Genomic DNA, 17,265 nt, shown 5'->3' with positions numbered 1-17,265 from the left:
GGTACTTTCGATATTTTCGAATTTTTAAATCGATTGATAGTACGTAGTATTTTTGTAATAAAATACTAAAAATACCAATGATTAGCTTATAAAATTATTCAAGCAAACTACTAAATATTTAAAAAAAATATATATTTTTCGTAATATTTTTAAACTATATTTATAAGTTGAACAAAATCATCTATGTCTAAAAATAAATTAAACATTTTTTTGCGGTTTAAAAGTGTAACCAGCTATTAGTTTTAGCTGCGGTATAAGTTAGTATATTGCTCGACCTAAAATAATGTATTTACAGGTTGAACTTGCGGCCACGCTGCAATCGAACAGTCGTTCAATTTTGGTCGCCTTGTGTACGCGTTTGTGTGTGCGCGGGTGAAAAACAAATAATACGGGATTAAAAACGGCGTAATATCGCAACAGCAGCGGAAACTATAATACACAAGTGTACGTGTGAAATTGCGTAAAAATTTATACGTCGTTGGACGAACAATCGCGACATCAAAAACTTTCACAATGAAGCTGTACGCAGCAGCAACAGTTGCGCTTTTGTTGGTCGCCACAATACAAACGACGCCAGCAGCTGCTGAAGAAGAGCTGGAGGAGGTAAGTTGTGGTTTTTGTTTATGTTTTACAATGTTGTCAACAACAGTTGAACGCTTTTTGAGTGCGAAATCGGCTTACGGATAAGGATTGCGACAGGGGTTAACTTTAACATCTACCGAAATTATATTATTTTTTGTGCTCTCTCGACTGCTTGCTGCTGTGTTAACAAGGCCGACACATATAAACACTGAATACACGCATAGCATTACAGCCACACACATAGAGACACACATTTACTCACATACTCACATACACATGCATGCTCGCGTACGCCATACTTATTTACTTTTTGTTTGGGACCCTCTCTCTGTTCTCGTATTATGAACTGTGCTTAGTCAGCAAAAGAAAATTAGATGCATAAATAAAACAATTCAATGGATAAATTGAAGAATATGTACGCTATACACACATATATTATATGCATGAGCTTCCGACGGTAGTATTTGTATTTACGATGTGGCGCTTATCAAATTTGAAAGTCTGCCGTTGTTGTTTTGCTTTGTCTACACTTTGCTTTGTTGCGTCGCCATTTTTGCCGACAATCAGCTGTTGTATCAGTTTGACCGATAGAACCAACTGATATTGTCATATGTCTGCTTTATTCCTTTTATGGGTAATTGCGTATTGGTGTTACTTTGTAATCAAATAAAAAGAAAGCACATCATTGAATTTATATTTACTTAAGTTTAAGTTTGAGCTATTGTTATGATCCACTTAGACTTATGTTTGCATTTTTGCCTGATTGGACTCTGATAAACTTGACGAAGGTTGTACGATATACAGTGTTCGATAAATAATTCTTATTGTCGTTGACTTATCGATAATCCAAATCCATTGTATTAACCGCAGAAAAATATATACTGTTCTACTAAAAACGCAAATCACTGCCTTTGAATAATAAATAATCATCCCAATCTCAATATATTTTTTACTGAAAATACACATTATTATTATTAATAAAATACGCAAAAATAAGATAAATAAATCTTATTGTCATTGGCTTATCGATAATCTTGCCTTTAATCGAATTGAAATATGTTTTATTTAACCTGGAGAGCTAAGCATCAATAGTAGGGCAATTCTTATATTCAAATCCATATGATGTATGAAAATGCAAAGGATCACTGCTAATAATAAAACACATTACTCAACCCACAATGGAACTGACAACTTTACGCTTTAGTCATACATTTCATAAGCAACGGCAAAATACTATAATTGTTTGCAAAAACTTTTAACGATGGATGACATCCCATGGCACTTTGTGTACACATCATATTCCCCCATCCCATTGAGCAACACCTTTGACTACAGAAAACCTGTTCTGATTTTGATTAAATCCAGCAAATTGAAATGAATCAGAAAACAGAAAAGATGTTTTTATTATAGCAGTAGGCGAAAACGTGCTTTAAAAAAAAATAAATACTTTTTTGATTCTGAAACATGCAAAGCGAATTGTACAAGAATGCCTCAGCTAATTGGCTAGATGATACTCTTTCTCGAATGCAACGTACATTATTTATGGTTTATTTATATCAAGTAAAAAGAAGTTTGCAAGAGAATTCCAGAAATATTTAAATGCTTGTTTAAAATAATATCACTTTTCGTGAGAGTATTCAGCGAGCTGTATGCGATTAATCACACTCGCTGGGGTCAGTCTAGGGAAGTAAACATTCGTAGGCACGCCTCTCCATTTAAAACGGCTGCCAACATCAATATCAATTAAAACGTTTGCATTCAGCTGAAAAAAAAAGCAAACGCGTATCATAAATAATGCTCGTATCAACAAATTAAACATTTTTGTTATTGTATTTGCATACGCCATGAACGGTTTTGCTTGATTTGGAGCATCTTAAATAAATAATTAAAGCGATGCTTGCAATAAATGAATTTTAATTAAAATTATGCTTTTTTCTCAATTTTGTTTGCATTTTCGAGTTGTTTATGCTAACCGAAATACCCTATAAACAGTTCCAAATTATAACACAATGGTAATAGAAAAATCTTTTTTATATGTTAAAAGTTGTTCCATTGTAATCAAGAACTTGTTTTCGAATTTATTTATTTGTGGACATTAAACTCGCGATTTTCTCGGAATTCGGTGGCTGACTTAAAGGGTATTAGGTTAAGCGAATGAATGTATTTAAAGCAAGAAGCTAATAAAAAATAGAAAGACAAAAAACTGACAGCGATTTCCATATTGTGCCAGCAAATACAAAACGAGCAATGTAGAAAAATATTTACATAAATGAATAAAATGCGGAACTGTGTGAATACACTGGTGCATATGTGTGAATAAATATATACATCTATTTTGCTTATGAACTCGTCCATATTCATTCCATCTGGCTTTGAGACAAAAAAACTTGCTCCCAAAATTGCAAACTAAAGACAAATAACAGAGAGAGGATGGAATCGTTCCGTTTTTGTTCCGTTTGCCGGAGGCGGTTTTATGACTATCTCAACACAACTCAACTCAACTCAACTTGTCTCAACTCACTCAACTGTTTTTGCCATTTCGGAAATCACATGCGAATGATTCACAAACACACACAAATCGAGACAAACAGTGTGAGAGAGAGAGAGAGAGAGAGAGAGGAATATATGCTGAGTGTTCAACAAATTGTCGGCAATTGTCAAATGCGAATGCGAATGATTCGGATTCTACATTTCTCTGGCTTTATGCAAATTAGCTCGTCAATTTGCTGATGCCGAGCGGAGAACACAGAATAAAGCGTCTCTCTCTCTCTTTCTCTGTGAAAAGACTGGCAAAGAAAGCGAATTGAGGAAATCTCAATCGGATTGTGTCATTGTGCAATTTCGATCATGATTTGCTGCCTTAATACAAATGCCAATGGAAATTACGTTATTGAACCCACTAAATGGTCCAGAACACTAAAGACCCAGCACATACACACAGATAGAGAGAGAGAGAGGGGGGGAGTGAGGGACTAAGGCAGAACACAAATTAGCACCCAGGGGAGTATTGAAGGCAAAGTTTATAATGAGCTTGCCATGCCATATTATAGAACCCAGGGCCAGAGCTATTGAGAATACCTTCTATTAGTCTGTCTCTAAGTGTGGGTGTGTTTGTGTGTATGTGTGTGTGTGATTGGAAATTTAAACAGGAGTTGCCGTGCAAAGGCTCAAGTTGCATAGAGTTGCCCGCTCCTCCTATGTGAGCATAGAAGTCGAGTTAGATGACAGGTTGGCATGGAGTATTTTGGTTGGGGGTTAGACGTGACAGGAGGAGAGAAATGAGGGAGGAGAGGGGAGCTTGTGAGTGCAGCTGGCGGCATAACAACGATCCAGCTAATATTTTGTGAATTAATTATACGCATATTGGCAAATCGTGTTCAAAATATGAATAGCATTATTAATTAGCTGTAATTGTCTTTAATCGCTAAACAAGAATGTACATACATCATGTAACTGGGCCGCAATTAAATCGCCTAATTGTTAATTAGTGTATTATGCTCTAGTGTCAAATTAATTAAATATTCTAAACATGTTTGTTTTCGAATATATTAAATTGCTTGCAATTAAGATTTATTGATTACATTCTCGAATATTTGGAATCTATCTTAATTGGTTTGCAGTTAATATTTATTTTTTGGAAAAAGAAAAAAATCAACATAAAAGATTTTTTGAAAAGTAACTAACTTTTTTATAAAGTTTACTGCACTTAAATGTATTTTTAATGAGAACATAAAATACAAATTCTTTCAATATTCAATAAAAGTACAACTTCTTACTCTTCAAGTGGCAAATAAAAGTGCAATTATTGAGATAATATTCAAACCACAAATTTTATAAATACTCAAACTTTGTTCTATTCAAAACTTTCTCAATATATTTGCCATTAACACTCCGTTAATTGAGCAATAATAAATTCCGGTTTACCAACTTTGAAGAAGAGCTGACTAATAAAATATATAGATGCAGTGAAAACACTTGAAAACACTTAATGAAAAATGACAGCCGGGTACATTGGCTATTCTTAAGGGACTTATCAGCAGAAGCATAAAGACCCAAGTCGCTTACTTTTGAATGGCACATTATGGTTGGGATAAAGTGTAATTTGATTCAATCGTCAGGTGGTTGCTAAAATAAATGTTGATGTTATACAAGTCTCATGCTCTCGGAATACACACAAATCGTTTCATTTAATCCGAGTCCATTGTTTTGCCCTGACCTAGTGACTTAAGTAGCAAGAGTTGTTGAGGATTACACAATGTTCTCAGCGACTGCGATTCAGGCTAACAGACTAAGAAGGAAACTCGAGTGTGTTGGGTATTTAGGGACGAAAGTGATGCCGGGGTAAAATGTTGGTCATTAAGAAGACCCTAAACACGCGCCCATCTGCACTTACGACTGCGTCTTGGTAACTCGGCAACTCTTGGCAACGTGGCTTTGCAACGTGGCTAACAATGACCTTGGGTCCACAAAGCAGTTTACACAACACTTGAACACTTGGACCTCGGAGTCGGATTCAGACATAAACTCTGATCTCCCCGGGCGTTGAAACTATTACCCGAAGCGTGCACAGCTGGCAAGCAAACAGACAGATGTTGACACTTTTTGGGGGTATTACCGGTTTTGGTATTTATTTTTATTACTCAGCGGGCGATGTTGATAAGGGGGAAGGGAAAGGGGTAGAGTCAACGTGTTGCAGGTGACAATAAACGAATTTGAAAATGTTAATAAGCCATAGACGCTTTTTGGAGGAGAGGCGGCTGCTCGCTAAGTTTATTTATTTATATGCTGGCAAAACGTTTTAATTAAAGCTTAATTAAAAACAACAATTTACACCAAATTGCCAATTTGCAATTTGCGCTCTGAGGCTTCCACTCAGCTCAGCTCAGCGCGACTCTGACTCCGACTCGTTGGCATGATGTTGTTATTTACGTCAATGCAATTAAACTTTTTCAACATTGCATCAGTTAATACCCCAGCGCACCGCTGCCCCTCCACTCCCCTTCCTTCTTCCTTTCCCACCTATTTCCGCCCGTCTTCTTCGCTCTCCTAGCCATTTCCCTTTTGGTTTTTCGCAATGCGTCCCACGACCCACGCGCCACGCGGGTGCAATGTTTATGCACAAAAGCCTGTTTACACAGCGCTGCAGCTAGTTGCAGCACAATACGCGGCAACATTCGCGACGCGACGCAACGCAACGCGACTCAACCCGACGGCAGCAGGAAGAGAACTTTACCATCAGCTGTCAGATGCGAAAAGTTTCAACGAAAGCCAACAATATGCTATGCTACTTACCTACCATCCAATTATACCCTGCACTCATTGAAAATTCGAGACAATACCATCATTAGATTTCTCTCTTAAAGCAAAATGTCAGCAACTCAGACTTAAAACACTAACAATGTCCTGGTTGATAAGTCGATCAATCAGAAACCAATTTGGAAATCAAAAATCGGTTCTACAAATCCATACTGAAGCCTGTTTTGACCTACGCTATACAATTCTAGCAACTCAAATATTGAGATACTTCAGTGTTACCAATCAAAAACTTTGCGACAAATTGTCAATGCTCCTTTTACGTATCTAATGTAAATATTCACAAAGCTCTTAGTATTCCAACCATAAAAGAAGAAATAAATAAGCATAGAATTAAATACATTGATAGACTCCATAACCACGAAAATAATTTATCCTTAAGTCTAATGAACAACAATTTAACAGTAAAAAGACTGAAAAGATAACACATACTTGATCTTGTCGATATAACAAAAAAACAAAAGATATTATATATAAGATTGTCAAAAAAGTCTTGCTGTATTTTAATTGAATTTTCAATTGTTCATAAAATTGGTTATAATAATGCGATTTAAGTCAAATATGCGCCGTTTTGTTCGATGACGAGTTCCCAACGAGATGCCAACTTTATAATGCGAACTTATATAAAAGCATTGGAAACTGATATTTCCGTTTATTTAACATTAATTATACAATTTACTTATTGTTTGTATAGACAAATTGTAAATAAAAGAGAGAAAAAAAAATCCTGAATAATATTTTGGTGTTCGATTTTTAAAAACTCATATTTATTGCAGTCTCTGCTTTTAACTATCAATCATACAATTTCTAAGAAAACAAAAATACAATGTTCCCAAATTTATTTCTTTTTAATCTCTAAAATTCTTATGGTATTATGCTTCCTAACAAAATCAGGGTGTTCAAATTATATAGAGTATGCTTTAAATGTTTATTAATCGAATCGAGTGCTGTTGTTTTTACTGGCTTTCAATAAACAATCGCAACTGTGGTGTACGATCGTATTTATAAAACAGTTGCTTTAACAAATATGCGAAAGGAAGTTTAAAAATTAGTTGAATTGAAATTGGATTTACATAATAAAATGGAAAATTCTTTTGGCAACAGTAATTGCAACTGATACTCAACATAGTCAACCGCATCGATGTAAATATAATTACTTAAATTCAAGCAGAATTGCTGCCAGTTAAATGGCTAATTAGGCCACAAATTTCAAAAGGTTGTGGAGTGAAATCTCTACCGATTTCTTGCCAACCATTGAAGCAAGTTATTTAGCTGGCATATCAGATGCTAATGCGCTTTGCTGCCGACAAGTGCATTAACTATGATGATGAAAACTTAAGCCTGGCTGCGATGTTGCGATGCTCTGACGTGAAGTTGGCTGCGCTTTTGCTGCATTTAGTTGCCAGGACGACCAAAATGAAGTAGCCTCCGGAGCATGGCAATCTCGGAAGCCATCATCCTGTTATCGTATGCTAACTTTAGGGTGTTTTGTTGGGGTGTTGCTTAAAGTACCATAAAGTTTAATTGAAAAACAAGCTGCAAACAAGCAACAGCAACAAAACTCAAACAATACCAAGACCGAATTCATTCCCCGCCCCCTCCTCCTCCTCCTTGATGCAGTCATCCACATAGCATAATCAGCTCAAACATCAACCAGGCTTCAACGTCGAGGACTGTTGTTGTTGTTGTTGCTGCTGATGCTGCTGCTGCAGTTGGCGTTGACTGCCTCAATGACGCAATCGCTGTCAAAAGTTTTTATGCATTTTTCGGCTTTTTGTCACGCTGCAGACAGAAACGTCAGCGGCAATGAGGATGAACGACCAAAACGTCAACTCGTTGTCTTGCCCCTCTCCAAATCTCTTCTTGTTCTCTCTCTCTCTCTCTCTCTCTCACTCTCTATTTACCCTTCCCACTCCCTCTTCTCTTTATCCTAGCTCTGAATTTCTTTGGTGCTGTTGGTTTTTGCTGTCGGTCGTTTGTGCTTTTGATTTTTAAATTATTCAGCGTCTGGCTCTGGCTTCGTCTGTTTGCCGTCTGCTTGCAACATTTTGCAGCTCATCATTTATCGATGAGTTTTGTTGCAATCCTCAACCGGTTCATTGTGTGCCGCAGTTGGCGATGCGATGCGGTGAGCGATGCGGTGCACAACGTTTGCTACTGAGTGGTGCAATGCGGTTTGTTTCAGTTTGCATCGGCGGTTAATTAGTTTTTGTGACCTGCCACAAGCTCAGCGAAGCGTTGCTACTGTGATTGACTTGATTGGCCAAATGGCCTCTTCTCCTCTTCTCTTTGTCGCTCTTCGCTGTCTCCCCTACGATTCCAAGCCGCAATGTAATTGCAATTATGCTGAGTTCATTAGGCCGCCCATGGAGAGGGCAGCAGCAGCTGTGTTGCAGTTGCAGCCATTGCATGCAACCTCAATTAATGCTGTCAACACCACTTTAAATTTCTTTTTTTGTTCAAGTGATCGATCGATATATTTACTGGCTGCGCTCAGCTAATTATTATGTTGATGAAATCACCACAGATATGGAACGCACAAAGCATAATTATCATTTATTGTCTAATAAAAATGCAATGAAATTATTTTGCACTTGCCAGAATCGAAATAAGCAATCGCGTTCATACTCAACAGTTGCTGCAATCGAAAGTTATCGATAACCGCTTACTTAATGCGTTCACGTCACTCAGCAGTTGCAACTGAGCGCAATAACGAAAACATTTGTTGTTTATCGGCATCTAAATTCCATATGAAATCTACTTTAATTAGCAATTCTGCTTTAAATAACTTGCAGCTAGACGGTTTTTGTAATTTGATGTATAAATATAAAGATTTATTTTATTGATAAGAGAACTTAAAACATTTTTGCTAAGCTTCAGCTTGGCTTCGGACAATAATGGTGTTGGCACACACACACACACATGCAAACAAACACACATACTGGGCACACATTCATACATGTATTCATTATCTGTGTTCATTTACCCCACATTCCAACCACATGGCTTTGCTGTAGTCCACCACACTAATCCCCTTGCTCCAAAAACTATATGTACATATGTCTTCTTTGTCAAGGCAACTACTCTATTAGTTGTGTGTATCCTCTTTAAACATATATATGTGTTTTGCTTTCTGTTTTTGTCTTTCTTTGTGACACTCAACCACACACAAACACACACACAACACTTCTATAGACCACAATAGCTGTGAGCACAGATGAGGTGATCACCGAGGAACCGATTAAATTGGTCCATGTGCTAAATCCCGGCGAACGAGAATATCTATCGCCCAATTTGATTGGCGTGCAGAATATAGCGATGACATTTTTGCCGTTATCGATGAACTTTGTCAATATCATCGATGCCTTTCGTGAAATTGTGAATGGCGTGCGATATGAGATACTGTTGAATGCCATCGATACAAAGGCCAAGGATGCCGATACCATTTGCCGCCTGGTTGTGCTGGAGAAACCCTGGCTGACCACACAGTGGGGTGACAAACATCGCGAACTGGTCAATTCTAATTGCAGCGATGTCGCCGATAACGCATTGTCTCCCGCTTCCGATTCCGAAGAACGCGAGGGCAAATATGTGAGTAACAGCATTTTCAATGGTGGGCGGCGCAACGAGTTGAGCGACAGTGATATGGCTCGTCTAGAGTCGCAAATATTGACAGCGGGCCAAAGCCCCAGCCAAATCCAAAGCAAACGAAGGGTCAGCAACTCCGACGCTTCTGCCTCCTCCTCCTCCTCGTCATCCCCTAGCATCAACAACATAGCCCCACAAGCTGAGCCAGCTAATGAGCCCACAACGTCAATTAGCGTTGATGAGGCATCCACTGTTCCTTTTGAGAGCGACACTGTCGATGCCACCAGCAACAGCCCCCCCAGCCTCAGCAGCAGCAGTAGCAGCACCACGCCCACAGCGGAGCTGAACGATAATGAGAAACGCTGGTTAGATGATTTCCTATCAGTGGGTGCGTATAATTTCGAAAAGACCATCGAACAGCAGCGTTCGGAACTAAAGCAGCAGCAGCAACAACAACAACAACAGCAGCAGCAGGAGTCGGAGCAGGAGAAGCCTCTGCAGGGACAGGAAGAGGCTTCATCATCGTAATCATCATGAATATGAATATTATTATCATCTCGGCATAAACACAAACACTATCTCACGCTCTACACCTCCCATGTTCATCTCTCTTTCTCTCTCTCACGCTCACACTCATTGCCATACACACACACACACATACACACGCTTACCCAGTTGATGTCCTATATATATACACACCTACATATTTACCCGCTATATACAAATACTCGTAAAGTAAATGCGAACAATAAAAAGAAAATGTTATTTAATTGAATTTATTTAAGCTTCTCGTTTTTCTCACCTCAATGCGTTGCAAGCACCTGAGTCTTATGCCTCCTTTCCCTCTTCCATTCGTGTCTTTCGTCTTCTCTGTTGCTGTTGCCCCCCTTCATCCTCTCACCCCCCCGTGCACAGCACTTATTTCAGCTTAATAATCAAATGAGTTTCCGCTTTCAAATTACGGCCGCAATCTGTTTAACCCGGCCCGTGGTGTCTCTGGCCTCATCTGCCCTCCGACTCCATCCCCATCCCCATACTCCTCTCTCTCTCTCATCTCATGCTCCTCAGATACTCTTATCTATATATGTATATGTATGTGTGTGCATATCTTAGGGGGCCACCTCAAGTGCCGTTATGGGAGCAAGTGTGTAAAGTGTGCGAAGTGTGTGTGCGCGCCCCTCGGGTGACGACACACAAACACACCTACACACACACACACACATACTTACTTAGTGCACGGTGTAAAAGTGCTCTCATTATCCTTGATGCTCTACTTTTAACACCCAACTTGACGCAGCGCCCTCGCACAGTGTCCACGATAAGTCACCGGATTTCCAGCTGCGATGCGCTTTAACGTAGTTAACACGCTAAACTCAAGAAAGTCAACAAAAGCTGTTCCAAACCTATGAAGACGAATTTGAATATGTTGCTTGGGGATTGAAAGTGACTCAACACCTTTAATTGCCTCAAACATTTTGAAGATAAGCTAAATAAAAATATAAAAATAGCTTGTCATTGTGACTACTGTAGACCCTTTTCTTTTGAAATCTTTTAGCGTGTATTACCTAAAATAAACATAATTGTAACTTGTACCAGTGATGGAGAGAATAAACAATTTTCCTTCGTAGGAAACATCGAATATAAAATTTGGTAAAAGTATTTACCTTGATAAATTTGAATATGCTTCTTAGGGATTGAGAATATAAAAATAACTAGTCATTGTGACTACTATAGACCTTTTTCTTTTGAAATCTTTTATTATGTATTAACAATTAAAAATGAACACAATTGTTCATTGAAGAATACATTTTCCTTCCTATGATAGATCGACTGCAGAAGATCGAATATTGAATTTGGTAAAAGTGTTTACCGTGAAGTTGAATTTGAATATGCATCTTAGGGATTGAAAGTGGCTCAACACCATTAATTGCCTCATACATTTTGAAGATAAGCTACACAAAAATCTAAAAATAACTACTCGTTGTGACTACTATACACCCTTTTCGTTTGAAATCTTTTGTGTGTATTTCCTAAAAAAACATAATTGTAACTTGCAAGCAATGGAAAAAAGAATATTTTTTCCTTCGCATGATAGATCGACTGTAGAAGATCGAATATAGAATTTGGTTAAAGTGTTTACCGTGAAGTTGAATTTGAATATGCTTCTTAGGGATTGAGAATACAAAAATAACTAATCATTGTGAATTTAATTGACCCTTTTTTTTTTAATTTTTTGTTGTGTATTAACAATTAAAAATAAACATAATTGTAACTTGTTCAAATGATGGAAAGAATAATATATTTTCCTTCGCATGAAATATCGAATATAGAATTTGGTAAAAGTATTGACTGTATTGGCATAGTTTGAAAACAAAATTCACACGAAGCACAAACTTGAAATGTGAATTAATGATGCATTTTGATCTAAAAATAGCACATTTATCAAAGTGATCAGGTTTGCGAAATACCAAAATATATCTTCGTATAAGTAATTTGGCAAGTCGTTGTGATGCAACTTGAAATAATTCTGGCCCGTAATCATAATGAATATACACGCGCACAAACACACACACCCACATAGCCATGGACATAAATTAATTAAATTATCCACTGTAGCAGACATTGGTTCAACCCTTTTTGGGTGTGGAGAGTGCATGCATATCGTTGGTAACCTGATTATATGGCTATAGATTCAGCAGTGGCATAAATCTCATTTGAAACCAGGCCAAACCGAGACTGTCAACTGTTCGACCGTTCGATATTTATTGAATTGATTTGAACTTCTAATCCATGGGTCGGTAAATGCTATCGAGTGTTAAGCACTCGACGACTGTCAACATATCGAAATGCATTTTACGGTCCATTTCCCGTTGAAAACCAGGACGCTTGTCACAGGATATCGCCCACAAGCCCGCTAAAGCATTATTTACGTTTTAATTTTTATTGAAAAACAAGAGAGTGAGTGTGGGGTGGGGTAAGGTAAGGGTAAGGGTAAGAGAGACATGGGGAGACATCCAAAAACATGCCGCTTAATGAATTCATGTCGCGACAGGTCAGACGGAAACAGCAGCCGGAGTTCGATCCCAGTTCGGTCGTTCCTCTATTTTAATTATACACACGTCGTTGCCATTACATTTCATTTCGTATTGTTGTCATTGCATTCTCCCGCCTCGCATTGAAATCATCTGCAATGTCTGCCGGCTGGCATTTGGCTCCCAGCTCCTGCCTGCTAGCTTCTGGCTCCTGGCTCCAGGACCACCTGCCAGTCACGTCAATTACACGCCCACACAGTGGAAGAGCCAGCCATTTAAGCTCACCTCGGCCACAACGCACACACCCCAGCAATCTAGCAATGCCAAAGGGCTGCCAATTTTGCAGGCCAAAATGTTTGGTTTAATTGGTTTTGGGCAACATTGGAGCATTGAATGGGTTTGGTTTATACGAGAATGCCACATGTGTATGTCTTCTCTTCTCTTCCTTGTTTTTTATGTTTTTCCTGTACGCTTACGAAGAGCATAAGCACTTAGACATGAAATGTGTAACCAAAGAAAAAAGAATGTTTTATAATTCGTGTCCAAGCGTTTCTATATAAACTAATCTCATGGATTAAGAGTTCTTGTCCATATTGATTAGGATTACTTGATATGTCATTTATCTTTAATAAAACACGTGAAAGTGTATTGGATGTTCGCCATGTCAAAAAGAACTTAACTTGTTTTGGAAATGTTATTGTGTTGTGCTTTGCTGATTGCCACTGGTTGACTAAGTGGATTGGTTATCTATGAATCTGCCATTCTTTGGGCATGTCATGGATCACAGCTCAGCCCGGGGCACACATAGTTGACATCGTGCTGAGTTGAGACTGATTTAAGGCAAGCAGGCTGAGTCCGTAGCTCTGTTTAGAACTAAAAATGTATTAACGTTCCTCATTTAAACATTTCAACGAAACAACATCGAAATCGCTATATCTAGAAAAGCAACTTTCTCGTTTTTTTTGTACACGTTGCTGACTTTTTTTTATACGCACCTAATTAATTTCACGCGTTGCCATTAAAATTGCACAGTATCGAGGAGAGAGAGCAGCAGAAGATCTGATACGAATTAATCTCAATAAGCATACACAATGAAACCATCGTCGTTGCTCCGTTTACGGCACATTTGGATCATGTCCTGTTGGCTACGCAACGAGGCAGTTGCTGCTGCTGCCATGGTGGTGCGTTGTCGAGACAACAGCGTGGATCAACTCGAGAGTGGCCAGAAGCACAACGTCGAAGTGGAAGCTGGCCAAATGGGCGTCGACTCTCAGGGCAAGTTGCGCATCGTTCGCGTTCTGGACGATTATATTGTGCCCGCCGAGTGTGGCTTCTAGAAGACGAATTTGATGAATCTACAAGCCGATGCCGATGGAGATGGAGATGGAGAAGACGAATTGGACGAATCTACAAGTTATTCTAAATTATTATCGATCTTGACTTTTATTAACCCATTCATGAGTGAACGTTATAAATGCGATTAAATGTATTGCGCATACTATATATAAATTGGGATTAAATACAAAATAAATTGGCATAAACGTAATTAACAATTTCGCTTATTTTGCTTTTGCAGTTGTCACGCAGCGAACGCAGCATCGACAACGATATCCCGATTCTTCCTGGTGGCAAGAAACCTTTCGACGAGAAGCAGGCGGAGAAGCAATTGCAGAATACGCTGGACAAGCTAACCGCTGGTGAGGGACCCCACTACAGGTACATATAATTCTTAAAGCTCTGTAACCTGCTTCAAAATAATCATTGTCCATTTTATTCGCAGAATTGTGAAAGTCTATTCTGCATCGCGACAAGTTGTGTCGGGAACGTTGACGCGTATCGATGCGGATCTGATTGATGGCAGTGAGGAGCAGCATCGTTGCATTGTCGAGATCTGGGCGCAGCCATGGCTGGCGAAGGGTCACGATATTTCGTTCAAGTGCCGCAATCAGCCAACGGTCCACGCTCGTCACAGTCGTTCCGTGGAGTGGGCCGAGAAGAAGACGCACAAGAAGCACAATCATCGCACACTCAACAAGGTCGAGCATTTGTTCCACAAATTCCAGATCAAATACAATCGTCGCTATGCCAACAGCATTGAACACCAAATGCGCTTGCGCATCTTCCGTCAGAATCTGCGTACCATCGAGGAGCTGAACAGCAACGAGCGCGGCAGCGCCAAGTATGGCATCACTGACTTCGCTGACATGACCAGCACGGAGTATAAGCAGCGTGCCAGTCTCTGGCAGCGCAGCGAGAACAAGCCCACGGGTGGCGAAGCTGCTGTGGTGCCCGCCTATGCTGGCGATTTGCCCAAGGAATTCGACTGGCGTCAGAAGAATGCGGTCACAAATGTGAAGAATCAAGGCAGCTGTGGCTCATGCTGGGCCTTCAGTGTGACGGGCAACATTGAGGGATTGTATGCTGTCAAAACTGGCGATCTGCAGGAGTTCTCCGAGCAGGAGCTGCTCGACTGTGACTCCAAAGACAGTGCCTGCAATGGTGGACTTATGGACAATGCTTACCAGTAAATAATTGCGATTAGAAGTTATCAATTTTAGTTAATCTTGAAAATCATTTGCAGAGCCATCAAGGATATTGGTGGTCTGGAATACGAGTCAGAGTATCCATATGAGGGCAAGAAGAAGTCGTGCCATTTCAACAGAACATTGTCTCACGTTCAGGTCGCTGGCTTCGTTGATCTGCCCAAGGGCAATGAAACTGCCATGCAGGAATGGTTGGTCAGCAATGGGCCTATCTCTATCGGTGAGTAAAATCTTTTACACTTTTATACCCTTTATAACCACTTTAGAAGGGTATTATAACTTTAAACCAGGAGGAAATGTATGTATCAGACATTAGGAGGCATCTCTCCGACACTATAAACTAAATATATATATTCTTGATCAGCTTCAACAGCCGAGACGATCTAGCCATGTCCGTCTGAAACACTGGATCTCAGAGACTATAATTTTCTATATATGTATATATATACTATAATTTTTTTTGGACAGCATTTGTTATGTTTGCACGCAGATCAGTTTGTTTCAAATTTTTTTGCCACTCCCACTTTCTCCCTCGCAAATTGACAGAGCTCGAATAACAAACCTAATTTTAAAGCTGTAGTCACTAGAGTTGGTATTCACAATAATTACTATAGTCTTTGTGATTCTTGATCTCTGGTATATTTTGCACTCCTTGGTATATTTTGAATGTAATACTATATCAATACATCAAAAATACCGTTCAATATATTATTTTAGTATTTTTGTTGTATATTACTTCGGTATATTTTAATAATATGCTGCGCAGTTTTTCTTATATACAAAATGTGTAGCGGGTATCTCACAGTCGAGCACTCTCGACTGTAGCTTTCTGGCTTATTTTGAGTTATACCGAATATCGAGACTTATCAGGAACAACTATTATTATATTCAAAGTTTATTTGATTCACATTAAATTATAATGTTGATATAATGGGTGCAAGCCATTAATTACTTGAAAGGAAAGCTTTTACGAGACTATGAAGTTTTGAAGAGTCTTGTTCACTTTCACTTTGATTTATACTCACAGAGAAAAATTGATTATATTACTTGATATGACTGAGTTTTTTTAAAATATATTTGTTTTATTTTTTTCTCGACAGGCATCAACGCCAATGCGATGCAATTCTACCGTGGCGGTGTTTCGCATCCCTGGTCACCACTGTGCTCCAAGAAGAATCTCGATCATGGCGTCCTGATTGTTGGCTACGGCGTTTCCGACTACCCCAATTTCCACAAGACCCTGCCCTATTGGATTGTGAAGAACTCGTGGGGGTCCACGCTGGGGCGAGCAGGGTTATTACCGTGTCTATCGTGGTGACAACACGTGTGGCGTTAGTGAGATGGCCACCTCCGCTGTGCTAGCTTAATTGCTGGCGCCAACGCCTGTAATCAACCAACCAATCGATATATATATATATATAAATATAAATATTATTGTATCTATATTAATGTTTAAAAGCACAAAACTCTTCTGGCTTGCAATTTGTGTGTGTGTGATGTGGGTGAGTGTGTATTTTTTTAAGTTCTGACGACGCGACGATAACGTTAAGTTAAGGAATTATTGTTCCGTGATCCGGGCTCCACAGCATACCAACACAAATGTAATCATCTCATGTACACTCTGTAGTCCATTGGCAGCAACATACACAACATAGTATACAAAACAACGCAGCATACATATATTGAAATTATAAATAAATTGTAAAGAAACAACATTCTACTATCAAACTGAAAAACTTAATTTTTACTGCTGTTTATGCGTCTATTATATTGCAGTTTCCATATTTATTGCCCTTCTGAAGGCTTAAGGAATTATTTAAGGAAAGTATAGATCTCTCACTTCTTTGATATTTCTCAGAGTGTAGAGGTAACAAGAAGATTGAAGCTTTCCGGCCTCTTAAAGTATATATATACTACGTAGAACATAGCCTATATAGACGAAACATCAAACTTGTTATCCGGCCACGACAATCGAATTTTAAAGCTAGAGTCGATTTTTGGAATATGCAATAATACCTAAAGCCTTTATGAAATTATTAAAAATGTCATTTTATATGACAAAAAACGGCTGCTACAGTCGATTCTTCGTTGCTTTGCTTGAATCTATGGTATATTTATCGTACAGTAGTATATCGAAATACCAAATATAAAACTTGGTTTAAGTAGTTTACGGTATATTCATTTGGTATACTTTGACGATAATATTA

General features: G+C 38.8%; 2 protein-coding genes across 2 annotated transcripts; both read left to right on the top strand.

The window, feature by feature from the left end:
• The first annotated feature begins 321 nt into the window (after positions 1 to 321).
• On the top strand, positions 322 to 16,799 carry LOC133836063 (putative cysteine proteinase CG12163). The gene is given in 7 exon segments (XM_062266349.1): positions 322 to 603; positions 9,091 to 9,486; positions 14,092 to 14,231; positions 14,296 to 15,039; positions 15,097 to 15,278; positions 16,159 to 16,328; positions 16,330 to 16,799. Coding segments are annotated over 7 exon segments (1,818 nt in total). The 5' UTR covers positions 322 to 513; the 3' UTR covers positions 16,426 to 16,799.
• Positions 13,364 to 14,068, top strand: LOC133836064 (uncharacterized). Its single transcript, XM_062266350.1, has one exon. The coding sequence runs from the start codon at positions 13,607 to 13,609 to the stop codon at positions 13,850 to 13,852; it is 246 nt and encodes an 81-aa protein (XP_062122334.1). The 5' UTR covers positions 13,364 to 13,606; the 3' UTR covers positions 13,853 to 14,068.
• Positions 16,800 to 17,265: the final 466 nt, after the last annotated feature.

The sequence above is a fragment of the Drosophila sulfurigaster genome, chromosome 2R (genome assembly GCF_023558435.1).
Source record: "Drosophila sulfurigaster albostrigata strain 15112-1811.04 chromosome 2R, ASM2355843v2, whole genome shotgun sequence".
In the NCBI taxonomy this organism is placed as follows: domain Eukaryota; kingdom Metazoa; phylum Arthropoda; class Insecta; order Diptera; family Drosophilidae; genus Drosophila; species Drosophila sulfurigaster.
This window is presented reverse-complemented; position numbering and strand designations above follow the sequence as displayed.